Below are 21,105 nucleotides of genomic sequence, written 5' to 3' on the forward strand. Positions count from 1 at the left end.
ACCCTTCCTCATTGTATCTCTCCTCGCCCATAGCGAGTCCCCACTCGCACAAAGGACGCCCTCTCCATTTCAGGCCTCTGTATTGATTCGATCTCGCGGCACAAAAACACATTCCTCTCCGTCTCCTCTATTAATTCTCAAGGCGCCGAGCGTCTTAGACCCTCGACCATGAAATTCAAATGGCTTTTTCTTGTTGTGGATGTGTTTTACCTTGAGGAAATCACTGGGCTATGTCCCCCGATAAGGATATATTCACCCAGCTCCAGCAGTACATCACACCTGCCTTTCACGGCAGCTGCTTCTAAATCTCATTGGAGCAGATAGTATTCCCTTTTTGATTATACTGGACATGCTGATACACCAAGACTGAATGCTGTGTGTGTTTTTGTTCTTGCATCAATACTTGAGTTTGAATTTTAAAAAAACAACCTTGGCACACTGACCTTACCTGCAGTGCGAGTGTGTTTTAAAATGCACTCGATGCATTCGGAAAGATACCCTGAGGCCCTTGCAGATATGGCAATGGGGAGGACAGAATATTACAACCTCTGCTTCGGTGTTTAACAGTACATGTGTTGTCCCCAGCGAGCTGAAGAAACAACCTTGACAGTTGAATTGTATGGCAGAGCGAGATCACAGTTCCTTATTGGTGGTGGAGACCAAAACCGGAGCTACAAGGAGATTAAATATTGGACTAAGATTCATCAGGTGTCCAGAAACACGATTCAAAATGAATGATAGTGTTGTTCTGTAACTGCTGGATGTGTAAATATACAACTGTTTGCCCTATCAATTTAAAAGGTGCTGATATGTCAATGTTGTGTCCACAATTTGTCTCTGCTGCCTCCAAGTGGCCAAAGAAAACAGTTATTGCGGGTTTAAAGGAATAGTTTTACATTTTATTCTCATCGAACTCTGCAAATTCCTCAAATTTGCTGGGGGAGGGTGCAAGATGCAAGAGCTGGTAACCTCCGGCTCCTACACAATCCCAAACAAGGACTCCACACACTCAGCCGACGACAGGAGAGACTTGGCTTTAATATTTGAGGAACAATGTCTGGCCCTGTTTGTCCTACACCTGCGTATAAGACATAGAGAATATACAAGTCTGGCTGTGGAAAAACTAAATGATACAAAAACATCTTACTTTATCTGTGATTGTCTGCAATAGGAACAGCGAATACTCCGCAAAGGTTTGTGGAGAATGTTTTCTTCTCGATAAAACCGCTGACACAAACGGTGGCCGCTTCTTTCTGCTGACTCATCTGAGTCTTTGTTCAGGTCGGAGAGGTGCTGCCAATTCACCATCATCTTTCCCGTTTATTGACTGATGCGGGGGAACATGTGGCGCTGATAGCCGGAGGCTGTTTGTCGAGCTAATCAACAATCTGGTCAATATGCTGAACTCTAATCAACAGTATGGAGGAGTAACGTCGGACAGATGGTTCACTGTAATGCGCTCCACCCACCGCCCTTCCTCTCACACATCTCCTCTCCTCGCTAGAAATAAGTTGTTTTTCCTCCGATGTGCTGAGGATTGATGTTGAATATGAAAATAACCGAGAAGGCAGCGTAAAAGATTGATACATTGTACTGCAGTGCGGAGTGTGATCTGATGGATTCTCCCTTTGATTCTTCAGGGATTTAATCATTGCACATTACTCAGGCACCAAACATGTAGTGTTCAATTTGAAAGTGTGCTCCTGTTACATTCGGTTTAATGGGATTTTGGTATGAAACTGGGTGGTTCACACAGCCGGCACGGTGAAGGTGTGTGTGTGTGTGTGTGTGTGTGTGTGTGTGTGTGTGTGTGTGTGTGTGTGTGTGTGTGTGTGTGTGTGTGTGTGTGTGTGTGTGTGTGTGTGTGTGTGTGTGTGTGTGTGTGTGTGTGTGTGTGTGTGTGAGTGCACGGACGAAAAGGCAAAACAAAACCCTGAGTTCTCTCTTAGCAGAAACCGACGACTTCTCCCACCACAAAACAACGAAGATCTAATTCCGTTGACAGCGTAAGACGTCCATCCTTCACGTAGATATCGCCTGGTCCTTTTTTTGGGGGGGGGGGGGGGGGGGGGGTTGTCTCTGTCCTCTTCTGGGGCATTCTTTGTAGAGGTGGATGGGATCCTTTTTCAGGCTTTGTGAACCCTTTTGGAATGACATAATCCCAGTGATTATTCATTTCTTCTTCTGCGTCTAGAAGCTCGAATGTGCTCTCCAGTCTGACAGCAGCTCATTTAAATGATGCATCATTCCTCAAAGTTAGATTTCTGTCTCCGACGTTTCTCTTCCAACTAGATGTCATGTCACTGCTAAACATCCGCGTCCAGATTGACGATGACAACCTGACAAATGTAGACTTTAGTCTCCCGACGGCACTTTATTGCTTTGTGTAATTATACTGATGGGGACATAAAATCTTGTCTCGGGGCTTTTACAGCGGCTACCAAGACATTTTCTAAAAAGTCGGAATAAAGATAGCTATTCACTCCGTTTTATAAAAACACCTGCCGGGCGTGACGGCAGCGCTGTCGGCCTCGACCCTTTTCCATTCTCTGCACTCCCCGATGTGGATTGGTTGAAAGGGGGAGCCTGTGACAGGTGTAATGTTGCAGCTCAGTGCCCTCATGAATGCATTTGAAGGATGTTTTCTGACCGCGTGTGTCCGTGTATCAGAGGCTAACACCTCGGTAGCGTTCACACGCATTCTCTACAAAATGCGTGAAATTATTGGGAGAAAACACGGAAGTCTTTGCTTCTTTGATTCTCTTTCGTCCCAATCTCTCCCTGTGTTTAACTCCTTCTGTGTCACCGGATTTGGAACAAACATCATGACACATAATTTGAGGATTCTTTTCGGAGCTTAATGAACTGATGACGAGCATGAATCACCTGACACTGCTTCTGCATCACTTTCTTAACCTCGCACACCGTCTTCTCTTTCTTTGCTCGATTGCCGTCAAACCTTTGCTTTGTGATCATTGATGTGATTGTTTCTGGCAATCAGTTTTGGCCGCAGGCAGCTGATGAGACGCAGACGCCTCCAGTCTAGAGCCAATAGACATGACCGAGTCCGTAAATGAGATCTAAAGGCAATCAACCGTGGCGCAGTTGCTTAAGATGCCCTTCGAAATCTTGATTTACGTGTCTCCATAAAACCACTGTGACCGACTCCTCTCTCGCTTCAGGTTTCCCTCAACTCTGTCGGTTCCTTTTTTTTTGCAGGGTGACTGTAGCAATTGGTGGTTTATTGTTTCAGGCTTGGGGAGTGTTTCTGCTGGTGAGAGGTGGAGGCTAAACTCACGATGGCTCCTCCGGCTCCTTACTGTGTCTCCCTCTTCTGCTCCTGTCCTCAGATCGAGAAGATCATGACGCTGATTGGCGCCGGCATCGATTTCTCCAGAGATCAGCAATATGCGACACCAGGTAGAGTGTGACCATCATTGCCTTTTCTCATGCTGTGAAATGTGAATTTAGAGTTCAAGACTTAAAAATGGTGTTTTTTTTATTGTTATTTCAAATTCAAAAATGAATCACAGATGAGAGCTGAGAGTCAGAGAATCGGGTAGAGTAGTATGATGGCGGGAGACAGTTGGTCTGTTTCGATGGAGCAGATGTGAATCGACATTAGCAGCCTCGGAGAAAGGTAAGAAAACACGTCGGAGGAGCTTTTCCTGTCCGCGTGTTCTTATTTCGAGGCGGTGGTCGTTCTCATGCGTGTGACACAAACCAGTTTGCTTTTTAGTGCTGAGCCCTAAAAGTGCCCGAGAGACACTTTCCTAGATCGATCTTTTCATCCTGTCAACAGATACCTTGGTGTTCAGGATTCCGTACCTGTTACTCGTCAGGTTTGATGGATGGTGACTGTCTCCGTAAACCCAAACAATTGACTTTTTTCCCGTCGGCTTTCGCGTCGCCCTCTCCATCATTCACCTCGAGTTCAAACTCCGCCTCAGCCACGTCTTAATACGTTTCAACACAAACTCGTGTGTCCTCTCGTTGTAGCCCTCCTGTTTGTTATGCCCTGCACTGGAGTGAGCTGTTTAAATATTAACCAGTACGCATGTCAGGGGACGTGAGGAAAGCTGAGACCACTGCAGTGGAGTAGCTGGCGCCCCATCACTCGCTGGTATCCGTCTGGTCTGGATTCACCCCCCTGCATTCATGTGAGCCTCGATCTGAGCGCTGCCGTGTCCACAGCTCCGTCTCGCTGAAGCTGCTGTCACGAGGCCGTCAGGGGACGAGCTGTTTTGATGCATTCCCCCCCCCCACACACACACACACACACACTCCGATTCAGCAGTGTTTGTCTCGTCTCTGTGTTGACTGGAGAGCAGCGACGTCTCTCGCTGATTGTCTCGGGGCCTGCAGACTTTACTTCTACATCAGGGAGAAAGAGATGGCGGAGGAGGGTGAAGGAAGCCTAACGAGTGTGAGAATAAGAAAGGGACTGATGTGAAAGAGCGACTGCAAGTAATGAGGGGGGGGGGGGGGTCTGTAGCGGTAGCGTGCACTGACACAGAGCAGCCACCTGCAGTGTTTGAGAGAGAGAGAGAGAGAGAGAGAGAGAGAGTGGGAGGGAGGGGTTGGGAAGCCATGAGGGGAGAGAGAGTGAGGGAGTAAGGGAGGAGAGAGGAATTGCAGGCAGGAGAACTGTGAACAGTCAGGACAATAGAAGGACGCCACCTCGCCATCGGTAGGACCAGCTGGTCCTCTACGCTCCTCGGCCCAGAGGGGACGACAGACGGGTTTTTGTTTTTTTTACAGAAGTGGACTTGACCGCATCTCAAAGACTGTGCCAGACTGAGGAGAGACAGTTTTAGCACTCTCTTGTCTGCAGGAGTTCATTCTTGGGGGGGAAGGGGGGTCGAGCCGTTACTTAACCGCTATTTGAAGTATTGGATCCTTGATTGGATTTTCTTTCTCTTTTTTTGACACGTTTCCATGTTTCTGGTGCGACCAGAATGGGATTCATGACGTGGGAATCTCCTCTGAAACAGGATTGCTTTTGCACCAGGTTGAATAGATGATGAGAGCATCGAAAGCATTGAAAGAGAAGCTTTAAAATGTGCATTTTGCACATTTATTGTAAGTTGTCAGCTCTGTTAATGTGTTGTGCTGCACAAGGTAGGACGAATCTCTTTTCTATTAGCAGGGAAATGATGTTAACTTTTAGCTGTGGTTGAGATGCGATTGTGAAGTTAAGAGTTAAGGGAATTGAAGTGTGTATTAACTGATGTAAAATGTGTTTTTTGCTTTGAAAGTGAGTGAAATCGTAGATGAGAAGAGGCCGTCATCAGTCCTTGTACAGTTCAGGCTAATTAACTGTCTTCTGCTTCTTGACGCCAAGTTTCCAAAATAAACTTTCCATGCGGCTGAAAAACTGTCCCTTCCCCCTTGAGTGAGGTGTTTACCTCCCTCTGAGTTTCTCTTCATTCCAAAACTAGAGCTTCATGAAATCAGCTGCACGCTTTTATTTCTGGGCAGAAAATGCTTCCACCTGACATGGGACATTTAGACTTTTTTCCCAGTTGGATATGAACTTTATCGTTACGTTTGCAGCAGTGAAGTGAGGCAGCGTCTTGTTGACTGTAAATGTGTTTTTTATCACCTTCCTGACTGACTGTCATAGCTGTTTTATGAGCTGGTAGTCCACCAGCTCACAGCCCTCCATCATCTCCTTCGCCCCCCCCTGAGATCAGGGGTACTTTAAAGCCATCTTGGGCGACTGTGGTCCGGCCCCCGCTGCCCCGCGGGAGCCGACGCCCTGTCCTCAGAGGACACTGTCTCCCCCGCCTTCCTGCTGCTGGTGCGCTCGGCTCTGCTGGCCGAGAATGATGTGGCAATGTCGCGTCTCGTCCTCGGAGTGCCGCTGCTACCGGCTGAAAGGTTTCTCCCTCCTGAAGCGCTTCCCCCTGTCAGCAGGTGCGGCGGGCCGGCTGCTGGACCAGCCCGTGGGAGACTGGCTGGAGCACGTGGGGCTGCCGCAGTACGAGAGCAAACTCCTCCTGAACGGGTTCGACGACCTGCACTACATGGTGAGCTCCCCGCTTCGCTTTTGTTCTGTTCCGAATTGACCTTAATGGTCTTGACTGTTCACTTACTTTCTCCATCATCCTCCTCACTTTTACAATCTTTTTTTTTTTTCCCCTCTTGTCTCTCACCGCTTCCTCCTACTTAACTCCACGTGTCTTTGTGCATAAATCCAAATGACGCCACCCTCCATTACTGCTGCTGTGAGATGAGATGATCCCATTAGCTTCGTCTGAAGTTCAATTAGCTGAAATCCTGTAACGACCCCTCCCGTCTGACTTTCTTTTCATCTTGTTTTTACCAGCAGCTGCACGATGTTATTACAGGAACTGTTTATTCTGGGTGGATTCAGCACATAATTCAATACCTCACAATATTCAGAGTATAATTTGACGACAGAACTTTCCCTCTCAGGCGTTTATTGCTGTTCGCTATATTTACACGCCCATCCAACCAGATAATAAGCAGTTTGCCCTGCGCTGTCAAATATTTAGTTTCACGGCAACTTCGATGCCATTACGCCCGTCTGCGCGTTGAATCAGGTTTGCGCTGCACTCTCAGACAGTCTGTCTCCATCTCAGGAGGCCGCTGCCGTGGCCTCTCACTTACAGTCAGTGGGCCGGCTGCCCGAGAGGAAGCCGATGCCCGGCCACAATGGAGGAGCGTCTCTGGTGAGCGACGGGACGCTGTTTGCCAAGCTGATTATAGCAGCGTGCGACGGCGCTATGAGTCTGCCCTGTTGCCTGGTGTCCATAATGAGGACTGATGGGGGAGAGAATGAGGAGACCCAGCTGGTAGGCTGAGCCGCTGGGCATGCTGGAAATGAGACGGCCGTCACGTGCGTGGAGATGAAACCTCTTTCCTCCTCCATCAGGCCTGTCATACATCGTACATGTGTTTTCTTATCCCATCCACACACAATGCAGACCGCGAGTCTCAGCACATGGGGATTCACATGTACAACTGTATGACAATGTTTTGTTATTGTCTTATGCGACTTATTCTATCTCCAGCCTAGATGTGCTTACAAGACTCCACTGTGATGCAGACTCCATCTTGCTTTCTTTTTCAGGCATTTGAGACAAAGTGAACGAAATTAAACATATCGAAATGAAACATCATCACCTACCTTCTCCAGAGAGCAGATTTAGTCTCTCTCACCCTTTTACTGGTTTAATGGTTGTCCTTATAAAGCCAGAAACTTTAATAGAACTTGAAATACCAAAATAAATGTCAATGTTTAAGCTGTGTCTGTATGAAATCCGTATTTCCTGATATTTGCATGAATACTATTTAAAATGCTTTACATAACCTGAGAGTGGAGCGTTTCCCGTGTATCTGCCTCTCTCCTCACCCGGTGTCATCAACACCATGTTTAATTCTGTGCTGAAGCCTCTGACGTTGCTCTGGAGCTTTAATCTTCCGACTGTCTTTCAGTCTTTCACACTCGCACCGCTCTCGGCTCTTGGCACTCCTTTCTTTCCTTTCTTTTTTTTTGTCAAAGAGGAGAGACGGCAATTTTGCTATCTTTAAACGCAGCTTTCAGACCACCTGGCTTTCTGAAATCGCTGGAGGATTGAGAATAAAAGCCGTCGTCTTTATTCAGCGTGTCCTTCTCTCGGTGGATGTTGACCTTTTTTAAGAATCGCAAATTGATCTCATTTGGAAATGAGTCACCTCGTCTTTGCTCAACTTTCCTGTGTTAAATGTGCTCTCGTGCATTCGAGGGGAAAGAACAGGAACAGGTTACCAGATGTTTGGTCTAATTTCATTAGTAGTACCAGACTTGAGTCACGGAACGCTGCAATGTTCAATATTACATAAATAAGTAATGATTTGCATTAATAAACAGTGTATAAACAGTATATAAATGAACCGATTATTTGTAAAGTAATTGAAGAAAAGTTATTTTTCTATTTCATCATATTTTGTACGATATTGATGATAACGTTTCATAATAATGAGGTTCAGTTTTAATAACTTAAAAACAATTAACAATGTATTTCTTCATTCGTAGATATAAATATTGATTTATTTGCTGTTGAGCACCTTGCGGCACCATTATTGACACCAGTCTGCATTTGTGTGGAACAAATCTATTTTTAGTAAAATGACTAAACTGATCCAGTGTATCAGCTCTAAGCACGCTGTGCCAGACTCTGTAGGCTTCTTTTAATCCTCCCCTGGTACGAACGCTGTTGAAAAGCAGTGGTTGAGATCACTAATTGAACAGTGTTCACTCTGCCAGTCAGGCCGCTGTGATCTCTGTCCATCCTGCAGGATCGCTCCAGAAGTGGATCAATAACAGCAGCGATTGCGTTGTGTTCGAGCACCGAAGCAAAGACGAGCCTCGTCTGAAAGCAATTAGATGCTTTTTATGCACTCGATGGAGCGAATGCAGCGATGAAACGAGCGCCGCGCGGCCGTGCTGCTCTCTAACCCCCGGTGCTCCTGACGAGCAGAAGCCCGTTGAGACGAATCGGCTACTTTTCCTCTCCGTCTGAGCTGCTGGTGTCTTCAGCCAGCAGAGAGCTCCAACTTAGTTTGCAATTCCAGGCAGCCGTGTCACCGCTGCACTTCTGGAGGGAATTCACTTTGTTTTGAAGCAAATATTCACGGCGACGCCTCGAGAAGAACAAATTGACTTTAACGCCTCAAGTTAATGGAAGTGACTCGGCGCGTACCAGAAACAAGAACGTCTTCAGGAAGACTTTGGTTTGATCTCAAAGTTGCACGATGGTGAGAGAAACATCAGAAGACAAAACATCTGTTTGCATTTCTGTGCGAGCTCAATTCATCTGGGTCTCCTCCCTTCTTTCTGTCCTCCATTGTTGTTTCCTGCCGTTGAATGAACGCCAAACGCTTTTGGCAGAGAGAGTCAATGCCACCGAAGCCTGCAGACAAATTGGAAATTCTGAAATGGCTTCATGCATTCGAGGCTCACGGATTGGGGATGGATCCATTGATGTTGCTGTTGGGGTAATGGCCGTGATGAATTGTTGCCCGTTTGAGAAACATTTGTGCAGGAATTAGATGGAGTACGCGGCTAATTTGAAACCACGGCCCGTGCGTTCTTACGAGAAACTGTGACTTGAGTGCTGTTGGGCAGCCGTCCTTTAGATTGACAGAATGAGTGATCCGTGCCCTCGAGGCCCCGGCCTGAATTCAGAGTGCTTTCAAAACCCGGAGGGACCGCAGTGGCTGCTCTCCGGACGGGCCGAGGAGAGAGCAGCATGTTAATGAGAGGAAAGGGGGGAAAGCAGAGAGATGGATGGGCCGAAACCAACGAGCTCACGTTACTCCTCATCTATTATTTCCCTCCAAGTTGTGCTGAAGTCAGCTTACACCTGCTGAGATAAAGTGGAACCACATGAGTCAGCCGCACCGCGTCTCTCAAGTCACGCTGTTTGTGTTCTCAGAGTCTCTGTGTGGGGACAAATGGCTGATCGAGATCCAGCAGAGGTGAATGTAATGTTTATGTTGTGTGAGTCTTATTTAGAGAAGATCCCTTTCAAGTATCTTTCACAATCTGAGGGTTTAAATTCAGAGACTTAGTTCAGGGAGAAAAATGTATATTTTATCCTTTTTGTTTTGTTTTGGCCAACAGTCCAAAACCGAAGGATATTCGGTTTCCTACCATGTAAGACTTAAAGAAAAACACATTCTCACACTGTAGGAGCTGACACTAGATACCGTCGGACATTTTTTGCTTGAAAAGATGCTGACAGAACAATATTTGCAGATCGAGGATTTATCGACTCATCTTTTCAGCCCTGATGTGGATTGAGATCCTACAAATCAGCTTAACTTCCAACACTGACTGTTTGTTAGGGCTGCCGCTGAAGATTCATCCGTCAATTATTTGTTATGTCTTAAAAATGTATCGGGATAATCTCCCTGAACCCAAGGTGACGTCTTAAAAAGCATTTTTTTTCATCAGACCAAAACCAAAACAGAGAAAATGCCGTCAGTTAGCAAATATTTTGCATTGTTTTGCTTTACAAAAGCCTGAAACAGTAAATCAATTATTCAAATAATTGGTGATTGACAACATTGACAAGCTTTAATATTTGAAAAAAGGCCTGTTATTTAAGCGTGTTCCTCCTGTGCTTACCCCAGTGATGGACATCATGAACTGCTTCTTAAAAACACTTTGGGTGCAACGAAGCCTAAAGCGGAACACGAGCTCCATTAAAAGGCTTCTCCTTCACAGCAGAGAGAGCACAACACAGCCCAGGGGAATGGGGAGCAAAGACTGTAGATTCAGTCTGTTCGAGCTGTATTTCCTCCACAGAGTCATTCATCAGTTCATCTCCAGCGGGACAGGAATGCAATGATCCATGCAACGTGAAAGCGCTGTTATCCATCCGGCTCCCCGAATAGTTTCAATCCGCAGCCGGAGAGGCAGCGGTCGGCGTGTTGCTGCTCAGAGATAATGGGCTTTAAGTTGTCCGTTTAGTGCGAGCTGTTAAGAAAGCAAAAGAGATGCGTCACCATGTCTTGTGCTCAATATGAGCTCCGACTGTAACGAGGGCCGCGCCTCACCGTACATGACCGACATCACTTCCTGTGAGAGCTCGTGCACTCATTGTTCATTCTATCTTTCTTTCTTTCTCTCGCTGTCTTCTTACTGTCTCTCTGCCTGTTTTCTTTCTTTGTCTGCCTTTCTGTCCGTCTGTTCTCGTCTCTGTCTGTCTCTGTCTTTTTGGTCTGTCCATCTGTCTTTATCTCTATCTCCCTGTCCTTTCTATTTGTCCCCTCTTCTCCCCTCTCCTCCCCTCTCCTCCCCTGTGTGTGTGTGTGTGTGCAGAAGTGAGCGCCATAGGATTAACTTGAGGTTCATGTTGAGGAGTCAGACACATGTCCCACATAGATTTAGCTGCTGACCTTCTTCTGAAGTAACACGGTCAACAAGATGGACTTCTGACTGACTTCTCACTGGTCAGGATGTTTTTGTTTTCCTTCCCTGCAGCCATCAGTTACAGTCAACTGTCGGTGCTCAGGCATTCCACCCCTCCGTCTCAAATCGCTGACCATTCTGCAGTTGTGACATTGACTTATCGCTCCTTTCTCCGTTATCCGTTACCTGCCACCCGCTCCCGAAGGCGATGCAGTGTGTAACCAAAGATGGGTTTGACCATCATTCAAATGCATGTCAGCCCCCCCCCCCCCCACACACACACACTCACATCTCATTGAAGGGGTTATTGACGTGGCCCCCCTTCTACAGTCAGTAGGTTTGGGTCCCAGAGAGGAATTTGACGATCTCACTGGAGAGTAATTGAGCTTTTGTTTTCCTGCAGCGGTAGCATTACTTGTGATCAACACTTAGCCTGCAGCATTGGCTCTTCTCCTGAAGGGATTTGTCTGTGTTTTTAGATTTGAACATAGCGTGTGTATATATATATATATATATATATATCGATTTATGTATATGACTGTTGACATTATGTTGCAAAATGATATGATTTCACCGCAATCTTGTGCTCTTTGTTTTGTTTTTTTCTACAGGGGAACAATGTGATGGAGGACCAGGACTTGAGGGAGATTGGGATCACAGACCCAAGCCACAGAAAGAAGATCCTGCATGCATCGCGCTCGCTACCCAAGGTGACAAATCATTGATTCGTTCTTCAACACTTATTTCAGCGTAGTGCTTAATACCAAGGCAGATATAGTTACTGGTGAGCTTATAGATCATGCAATCATTCTAGCCCTCTTTTGCATGACCAAAAACATTATCCAGTTGGGGCCATGTGTCACATTTCATATCAATATACATTATTAACAGTTTCACAAAAAAGTGATTTCACCTCTAAACTTTTCAGATTGTTTCATTTCAATAACTACATTTGCATATGATGTGTGTGTATGTGTGTATATATACATATATCTCAGTGCATTTGTCCCGAAGCCGAGCACCAGTGTTTGATGAAGTCCTCTCCTGCAGGTGAAAGCGATGGGCTGCGACGGCAGCAGCTCCCTCTCCTCTTGGCTGGAGAATCTGGGCCTGCACGAGTACTTGCACAACTTCCTGACCAGCGGCTACCGCACTCTGGACTGTGTCAAAAACCTGTGGGAGCTGGAGATTGTCAACGTGAGTCGCTGTGACGTACGCGGACCGTGACGAGTACCAGAGGGTGAAATTAGTTTTACCAAGTGTTGAAGAAAAACTCCAACTCTGCAGGGAAATGCACAGAACTTTGGTGGTCAATGTCAGGGAGGTAGTTTCCTGTGCTTCATTTAGAGGCTTGCAGTCTGAAGGGTAATCCGTTATGACACGTTAAGTAGCAGTGTCTGATGTTTCCTGGCTCGCTTCCAACTTTCCAACACCTCTGCTTCCTCGTGTGCTGCTCCACACGTTCACCAGATCATTTCCTCTTTCCTCCAGGTGCTGAAGATCTCCCTACTCGGTCACAGGAAACGCATCATTGCTTCCTTAGCAGAGAGGCCCTACGAGGAACCTCCAGTCAAGCCTCCCCGTTTGTCTCAGATCAGGGTGAGGACAGACTGTTTTACCAACAACTGTCTCAAGAATGAATGATAGTCTGATGGTTTGGTTTTAGTCCACAAATTTTGGAAGGCACTGTTTTTTTTGTGAAAGATGAAGGACGGCCACCGTTGACGTTCATCGACTTTGTCTCTCCAGTGTCAAGACCTGCCTGGATCCCAGACCTCGTCCCCCCTCAGTCATCTGGAGTCCTACACCGGACGCTCGATGGACCCTCTGCTGCCAGTGGGAGAGCCAGGGAGGAAAAAAGTGCCGGATAATGACTACGACGTTACCCAAAGATATCGCAGTGAACAACACAGATCACATGTACGTTTAGGTCCCTGCAGCAGTACATTTCGTCCCCCACTGCCTTCATGTGATGTAGTGATCATAGCGGGCCTCTGGTAGTCTGAGAATAATACTCCCCCCCCACAGGAGCGGTATGAAGAATGGCATCGAGAGCCCCGTCTGACCCTGCGGCCGCCGAGTCTGGCCGCACCGTACGCCCCGGTCCAGAACTGGCATCATCAACCTGAGAAGCTCATCTTTGAATGCTGCGCCTACGAAGCCAGTGTACGTCCACGCCTTTCTCCCTCATGCTGTGATGCAGTTGTCGTTGATCATGTACACCAACACACTCTCTCTCACGCTCTCTCTCTCCCCCTTTGTAGTACCTCGGTTCCATGCTAATTAAGGAACTACGGGGCACCGATTCCACGCAGGACGCCTGTGCCAAAATGCGGGTATGCTGCCAGTTTCCTCTTCAATCTCAGGGGACAAACACAGGACATCACACATATAGTATGAGTGAATGGTAACACACCTTAATGTCCTTTCTGCCTGTGTCCCTTTTTCCTCCAGAAGTCGACAGAACAAATGAGAAAAGTCCCCACTATCGTCCTTTCCATCACGTACAAGGGTGTGAAGTTCATCGATGCAGCCAATAAGGTCAGCTTCCACGTGCGCGCACACCGCCCGGCTTGTCTTCAGTGCCAAATTGAGCCCGGTGCAAATAACCGCACGTTTTGTTTGGTAATATTAACAGTCAAACTTCACGCTGCTTCTTTTCTGTTATTGCAAATACCTTGCCTGCAAGTTTATGTCAGATTTGTTCATGTTTTACATGCAGCAAGTCTGCGCACATTGACATTTATTTGACATTCATAAAAAAAAAAGAGACATTGAAAGGTTGCCTTGCTCAGCCAGCTATCACTGCATATCGCTTCACTCCCCTCCAATGACTCAGGCATGATGTATGCCCCAATGTCTCCTCTTCATTGACTGCCTCTTAGCATTTTTATAAATCATATTTTTTCATCATGCATTGTCGCTTGGAGCAGAAGTTCCGTGTGATGCGTGTTGATGTTATTTACGGTCTGTGTAGACTGAGTCTCATGCTGCCGCTCTTCTCGGTGTGCAGAACATCATCGCAGAGCACGAGATCCGGAACATTTCGTGTGCGGCCCAGGACCCCGAGGACTTGTGCACGTTTGCCTACATCACCAAGGACCTGCAGACCAGCCACCACTACTGCCACGTGTTCAGCACAGTAGACCTGGTAAGGATGCTCTCGCTGTTCAGCCTTTGTGTCAGCTCAACATGGACGAGGGGGAAAATACTGGAATGCTCACGAGATTACTGCCACTTCTTCCTGTTTTGAAGAAGTTTTGAGGGAAACAAAACTTTGTCCTGATGTCTTTTGCTGTCTCACTTTTATAGTGTTGTTCTCTGTCTGGGCCGGGAACCTGAAAAAGTCCAAAATACTTAAAAGAACTGCCTCGCTCTTCCTCTTCCTCCCTCTCTGTGTAGAATCGGACCTATGAGATTATACTGACGCTTGGCCAGGCATTTGAGGTGGCCTATCAGCTGGCTCTGCAGGCCCAGAGGACCAAACAGCACCAGAACCTCCCACTGGGACCCGGGTCAGAGGTCATTGAGACCAAGTCCAGCCGACCCGTGCCCAAACCACGAGGCAGCGTGCGGAAGTCGTCGGTGAGTTGGACACTGAGCCTGAAATGAACCTTTCCTGTTCATTTGTCATTGATTTTGTGCTCTGTGTAGCACACATGGTGCAGTTGTGGGAGGAGAGGTGAGGGGTGCAGTTGTCTGTAGACTCTGTTAGACTTTGAAAAACGCTGACCTCGTAACAAAGGGCCAGATATCTGCAAAATTCAACAACCAGCATTTTAAAAGAACTGCTATTACGAAACGTCTGCTAGCGTTAAAACTAAAGCAGGAAGCGGTCAAAACTCCAGCAACACCTGCGGTATTAAAGTACAAAGAACAACTTTATAGGATACTTCAAATGCTGGTCGAGTTTTGACTTGATTCGATTGTATTCCCTTCACCGTGCACTGTTAAAAGTAGGTTCAATTGTGCCAGAAACACCATTCCAGCCAATGAAACCCTCAAAACACATTATGCAAGTCTCAGAACATTTGTATCTACGGCTTTTCACATCATTATGATTGCACTGTGCGGCTGTTTGTCTGGCCATTAGCGTTAAAGCAAGTGAGCCTTGTGCTGAATATCAATGAGGTAAGTCCACCTCAGGGACCAGTTGCACATCTCCTGCTGCTGCTTAATGAACTCCACAGAATCATGTTACGAATGCGGTGCTTTCTGTCGCTTCTTCTGCGTTTCCCCTCACCTTTTTGTCTTTCGATGTTTGCCTTTTTTCAACCTTTATTTGAATCCAATGCACCTTTGCCTCACACACTCCCACAGTTACACACACCCACACCTGTAAGCTGGCCAGTATAAGATCAGACGGCTGCTCTCTCACGCTTCTCAAATCGATGTTAATTTCTCTCCCTTTCATTCTCTCTCAACCCCTCCTCCTGTTTGTGCCACTTGTGCTGTTTTCCCTCTTCCTCTCTCTCTCTCTCTCTCTCTCTCTCTCTCTCTCTCTCTCTCCGTACCTTCCTCTCCTCTCCTCTCTGCCGGTGTTCATCTCTCCCAGGACTCTCCTCCTCTCGACAGTCGTTGCTGTTACTGTTACACCTGCACCACCCATCGTCCCTCCTTCCTACCGCTGCACTCTGCCAGCCCTGCTGCCCAGGTGCTGCCTTTGCATCGCCATCCTCTCACTCTTTCCTCCTGTGTCTGCCTTCCTGTTTTTGTTTTCCTTCTCACTGCCTTAAAAATCCCACAATCCTCCATTTGTGTCTTTCACCCATTTTTTTCTTCTTTTTGAATTGGCTGTCATTGTGTCATTTTACTGTTGTTTGTAGAAATATACATGCTTTGAATATTACTTTTGACTCAGGCGCCCTCTTGTGACATTGCGGCAGCAACACAAGCTTACGTTCACAGCGAGGCCCTGAATGAGCCACAAAGTCGTACAAGTACCACTACGTCACTGGTGTTTTGTTCAATAAACGTACTTGTATAAAAGTGTAAAGTAAGCCCTTTGAAATGCACTGAGAGAAAAGTTGATTGAGTGACTGATGGGATGAATGGCAGTAGAGATACATGCATTATCACACAAGTGTGACTAAGACTAGAATCTGCATGTAAACATCGTCACTGGAATTGATTTTCAGGCTGTGATTCTGTCCGGCGGTTTTTGACCAAACTTTGATTTTAAATGAGTTAAGAGGAGACAGTTCAGGTGAATCGTGTGAAACTCCCCCGGCAGTACCTTATTAAATGTGTGCCAATTTGCAATTTACAGACATTTTCAACAATTTTTGATAATTTTGTTGACATATTAGAGTCAGATTTGTACAGAGTCCCAGTTGATTACTTGCATTTAGACAATTATTTTATATGTTACAAGTTTTATGAAATGAAAATGCAAATTAGCGACTATCTCATGTTACGTTTTGGTGAAATCAGGAGAAATCAGTGTGTAGTTTAGATGTGTTCTTTCTAATAGACGTCATCTTATGGAGGCAAAATAGTCCAAAATCTCAAATTGGACCAGTGCATGAAAAAACAACGTTTTTGCCCGTAGTGTCTTTAATTCCTTCCACAGCTGTTGAGCGGCAGAGGGTTTGATGCCCTCTGTTTGTGTCCGCAGGGCAACATTTTGGAGCAGGAGGGGGATTCTCAGTCCGGGGGCAGCGCCACGTGGCTCGTGGACCCCAAGGAATCCAAGCGCACTATCAGCACTAAGTACGAGACCACCATATTCTGAGTGGACCCCTCTTCCTTCAGACCTCTGACCTCTGGGCCTGGTCTCCCCCCCCCCCCCGCCCCTCTTCCTCTCCCTCCCTCTGTGTGCCTTTCACTGTGACTCTGCCTCTCCCTCTGTGGGCGGACCCCTGCCCTCCTCCGTCTCCCTTCAGCCGCCACTCTAGTCCTCGTCTGACAACGACTGCTTTGCTCCTTCCTCGTTGTAACCCACCACCACCTCTGCACTACTGATTATTCGTGCAACCCTTCCGCTTCACCGTTGCTGTTACTCTCCTCTCTATTTACCTTGTGTACTTCCTGAACTCTGTGTACAATGCTTCCTTTTGTTTCTCCCCTATCAACGTCCTACGCTGTTGACTCTTGGTGATAAGCTCTTCTTTCCTTGGTGCTTTTCCTGCTCTATTCGGCGACGGCCACTCTGAGACTTTTCACTCTGATCTTTCAACTCCTGACTCCTCGTCCTGAGTGCCGAGAAAATCTGATTTACCACAACCAAGAGTGACCCGCTGCACACATCCTGTACCTGGACATGTTTCCTGAGGAAACTGACAAACTGATCCTGTAGTTCTGTGCGTCAGTTGGACTTAAGCCGACTGTTTCTGTTCAGTGGAGTTCGTGGTGTCATTGAGGTTTCACGGGGGGATATTTCTCACCGTCAGCGGTCAGCTCGAAGCCAAAGGAGGGCCTAGCACTGTGATAAGGTCCCTTTTTCGGAGCTAATAATGTCAGCGTTTTGGGGGATTTTCGAGTCGGGGGAAAAAGGAGGAACAGAATAGGGCATAGAGGCTGATATGGACCCGCATGTTAGCCGTCCTTGCTGCTGCAGAAAGTAGACAGCCCAAACTGTCTTAAGACCGGCATGCCCTCCTCTATCAATCAGAGCACCGGGATTTAAACCTGGTGCTTCTTCTGGAGTGAACTAACTATAACTAAGCACTTTGACCAAATCCCCAAGTGTGTCAGAGAATAAGTGCATCTTCCTCTGTCCTGTCTTTTTCTTCTTCTTCTCTTCACAACGAATGCCTTCTATGTTCATCCCGTCAGTATTGCCTTTTGTTTTGCCACTCACCACTCGGTTCGTATTTCACGGCTGCAAGTGAAAAGAGTTCATCATTGTAAGGAGGGGTGGGGGGGGGGGGTGATCCGTCACCGCTGTTTGTGTCCATTAGTCCTGTTATTTTTCACTTTATTTTAACCTCACTGCTTTGTGTGCGTGTGTCTGTGTCCCTTCCCTATATAGCTGAACACTGTGGCCACTCCCAGCCAGTAAGAAAGGACAGGAGTGAGCCCTGTTGCATGGTGGGTAGGTTGTTTTGTTCCCGTGCAGCAGAATCGCATCACCAGTTGGATCAAGCTCACCAGAGTAACCGACGGAACGCTTTCAACACAGCGCAGTCCACCCCACACTCACACACACACACACACACACACACACACACACACACACACACACACACACACACACACACTCCATTTAGCTTCCTGTTCATCAGAACGAGATATCTGTCCCAAGGTCAGATGTGTTTGTTGTGCTTTATGCATTTCCTGAGAAATGGTACACCTGGTGTACGATGTCACAGTGAGGAACTTGTAGCTAAAGGGGAAGTAGCTGGCATGAGGAACATATTTTTTTGTTGTTGTTATAATACAAAGGTACAAACTATCCGACAGAGACCTCACACTGTAGGTACACAGTCCTTCCTGGACTATTTGTCCTGTTTCCACACAACGTGGCGTCTCTTGATGACCATCGGCTCGTCTTTCACAACATATAACTGTGATAAACAATGTGATCTTGCGCGGGAGGAACTCTATAACCAAACTCAAAGGGCAGAGGAACTGACACTACAAAGACTGTTTTTAAAATGATATAGCAGGGGGTGGTTTTTATTTGATTTGAACGTTTTTTTCCCGTATGTTTTAATTGTTTTACTGGACAGTAATGCGTCCTAATGCTGGAACTGGATCAGGTGTCTTTCACTGCAGCTCCCTCTCTCCTTCTCTGCTCCTTTTTGTTCAGTTCATATCGACGAGATCATTCTCCAAACCTGCCATGCAGACTGTCTTTAGTCTGTCTTTAGATCTCAGCTGCAGAACAGAACAATGGGACACAGCATGTTTCTCCCAGTGTGTTGACTGTTAATGGTACTTTATGGGTACATAGTCTGGTCCTTTTGATTTAACTGTTGTATATGTGGTACGTTGTCAGGCCAGTATACGATGACTCTATGGTACACTGTCTTCAGCCCGCTGGTGTCGGCACCTTCGGCCATCAGCCTGGTCCCGTTCTGCTTTTGCACATTGAGGATCAGGAGAGATATTTAGGGACTAATCTGATGACAAGCAATGATGAGAATGATATTGTACATGAATCTAGCGGTCTGTATTTTCATACTTGAATGATTTTTGCTTTTATAGATATCTATATATATATGTATATGTATGTATGTACGTATGTAATTTTTGACGTTGGTCAAAAGAGAGAAAAGGACTATGTCTTATAAAGTTAAACATATCGTGAATAAAATACCCTGTGATTTAACAAAAACAAAAACGTTGACTCAGACGAGGGACCTCACTTTAGAAAAAAAAAGATTGTAAATAATCTTGGGCTTCCAGTCTTTTTTATGATTATTTTTCATAATTGTACAACTAATAAATGGCGCAATTAGAAATGCTGACTCTTGACCCTTTATTTTGTCCATTAGCTGATCTTGTTTGAAGGTGCAGTGTGACGTGTGTTTGACGTCAGCTTGCGGTGAGGTTTCATGACAACAACCAGCTGAAACCAACTGAAGTGTGCAGGAGAACTACGGGGGCCGACAAGAAAACACGACCGGTCGTATCGAGACACTTTTTGGTTTGCATGTTCTGTGCTACTGTAGAAAACATGGCGGTCGGCTCTGTGAAGAGGATCCGCTCCATATGTAGATATAAGCCACTCATTCCAAGATAACGAAAACACAACGATTCTTACGTTCATGTGGTTATACACAAAAGAAAACAACCGTATATATTCCATTTCTGCCAATAGATCCCAATAAATGCTGCACACTGTTCCTTTAATGTTAAGGACGTTCTTTCATTCTTTCTTTCAAGATTTTGACAACCTGCAGTTCTGCTGCTGTTATCACAGCTCAATACTGGCCATGTTTGTCAAAGGGCCTGTCAATTTTTCGTCCTGTTGACATATTATCTAGTACATTTCTTTCAGATTGACCCAGCTCCAGGTTGTGCATGATTTATTTTTTAAATGAGTCAACAGAAGACACATTACTGCAGCTATAATTCAAATGCCAACAATATGTCAACAACAATAACTAATTTAATTGTTGTTATTATTTTTTTATTTTAATAGTTTCCTCGTGTTGTCTCATTCTAGAGAACCAAACTTCATCCATCAGATTTGTTTTTGGTTGAATCTAAATCCTAATGCTGGATTTGCAAAAGCACATAGATAACAAAACAAACAGGTAAATAAATCATTGTGTTATTTTGTTCAATCTACTGATAGTTTTGCATTCATGGAGCCTTCATGCTGTCTGTGTCACCTTTTGTTTTGGAAAGCAGGAAGCTGTCATACTGTGTTTATACTGGAACGTCTTTCCTTATAATCTAGATATTACCTTTATGTATCACCCACAATAAAGCTGCATCATATCTTTGACACAATGATCTGAGTGCTGGTATGTAAATACATTTAAAAAGTACCGTTGTAATGTTGCGTCATCAACAGAACAACGGCTGATGATTTCTGGGGCAGATGTCATATGAATTTGCGCATCTGCTCATTTTCATAGATGTGCAACAGATGTCACAGATGTATGCAGCTGTTCCTGGGGAACAGACCGGCTTGTCGCATGCTCATTGTGAGGCTGACATTTGCAGACAGGCCTGCTTTGTTCACAAACTCAGCACAGCTCTTCACAGCATGCAGTCTGTAAACAACGTCAACAGCTCATAAAACAAGCAATGTGGTGTTTGGTTTTTTAGGATACACACAGGACACAATTGTATGGTGTCACTGATGTATTAATATGGAGTTTACACATTTTAACAATGAGCTTTATAGATAGAGCCATTATAAAAAACAGGTTTAGGATTATCAAATTGTTGAAATTCCTCTGGCTGGTGCTCATCCTTTATGTTTGGCAATAACACAGTTATAAATGTAGTCAATTCTTTACAGAATAGTCATGGCTTCTTGTTCTAAATAAGATATTGATCTGTAATAACACATGCTGCTTTTAAAGGGTAATCCTTCCACACAGACATTGTAAATGATGATAGCCGAACTTGTTGATAATACAGTCTATTGGAGGGGTGTCCCTGATTAGCCCAATTAAAAACCTAAAAAGACTAAATGAGTGTCATTCTGGAGGACGATAAACAGCGTCACCACTTTGGTCCAGACTGAAATATCGAAAGAACTGCTGGATGGATTG

The 21,105-nt window shown here is 45.8% G+C and overlaps 1 protein-coding gene across 5 annotated transcripts in view; it reads left to right on the forward strand.

Moving 5' to 3' along the window:
* Window positions 1-19,329, forward strand: part of LOC306781153 (ankyrin repeat and SAM domain-containing protein 1A) — a 51,018-nt gene extending 31,689 nt beyond the window's left edge. Inside the window, exons 15-28 of one of the 5 annotated variants that reach the window (XM_079273873.1) lie at window positions 1,953-2,006; window positions 3,351-3,420; window positions 5,920-6,032; window positions 11,539-11,637; window positions 11,978-12,124; window positions 12,419-12,526; window positions 12,677-12,847; window positions 12,956-13,093; window positions 13,192-13,263; window positions 13,382-13,468; window positions 13,941-14,078; window positions 14,330-14,512; window positions 16,545-16,639; window positions 17,901-19,329. In XM_079273873.1, coding sequence (XP_079129999.1) covers window positions 1,953-2,006; window positions 3,351-3,420; window positions 5,920-6,032; window positions 11,539-11,637; window positions 11,978-12,124; window positions 12,419-12,526; window positions 12,677-12,847; window positions 12,956-13,093; window positions 13,192-13,263; window positions 13,382-13,468; window positions 13,941-14,078; window positions 14,330-14,512; window positions 16,545-16,639; window positions 17,901-17,904 — 1,479 coding nt within the window. In that variant the 3' untranslated portion in view covers window positions 17,905-19,329. Of the gene's footprint in view, window positions 1-1,952; window positions 2,007-3,350; window positions 3,421-5,919; window positions 6,033-11,538; window positions 11,638-11,977; window positions 12,125-12,418; window positions 12,527-12,676; window positions 12,848-12,955; window positions 13,094-13,191; window positions 13,264-13,381; window positions 13,469-13,940; window positions 14,079-14,329; window positions 14,513-16,544; window positions 17,843-17,900 lie in introns of those variants that run through there. The other 4 variants (XM_079273875.1, XM_079273872.1, XM_079273874.1 and 1 more) reach the window with 4 other exon arrangements.
* The last annotated feature ends 1,776 nt before the right edge of the window (window positions 19,330-21,105 follow it).

The sequence above is a fragment of the Melanostigma gelatinosum genome, assembly GCF_949748355.1.
Source record: "Melanostigma gelatinosum genome assembly, chromosome: 8".
NCBI classification, from domain to species: Eukaryota; Metazoa; Chordata; class Actinopteri; order Perciformes; family Zoarcidae; genus Melanostigma; species Melanostigma gelatinosum.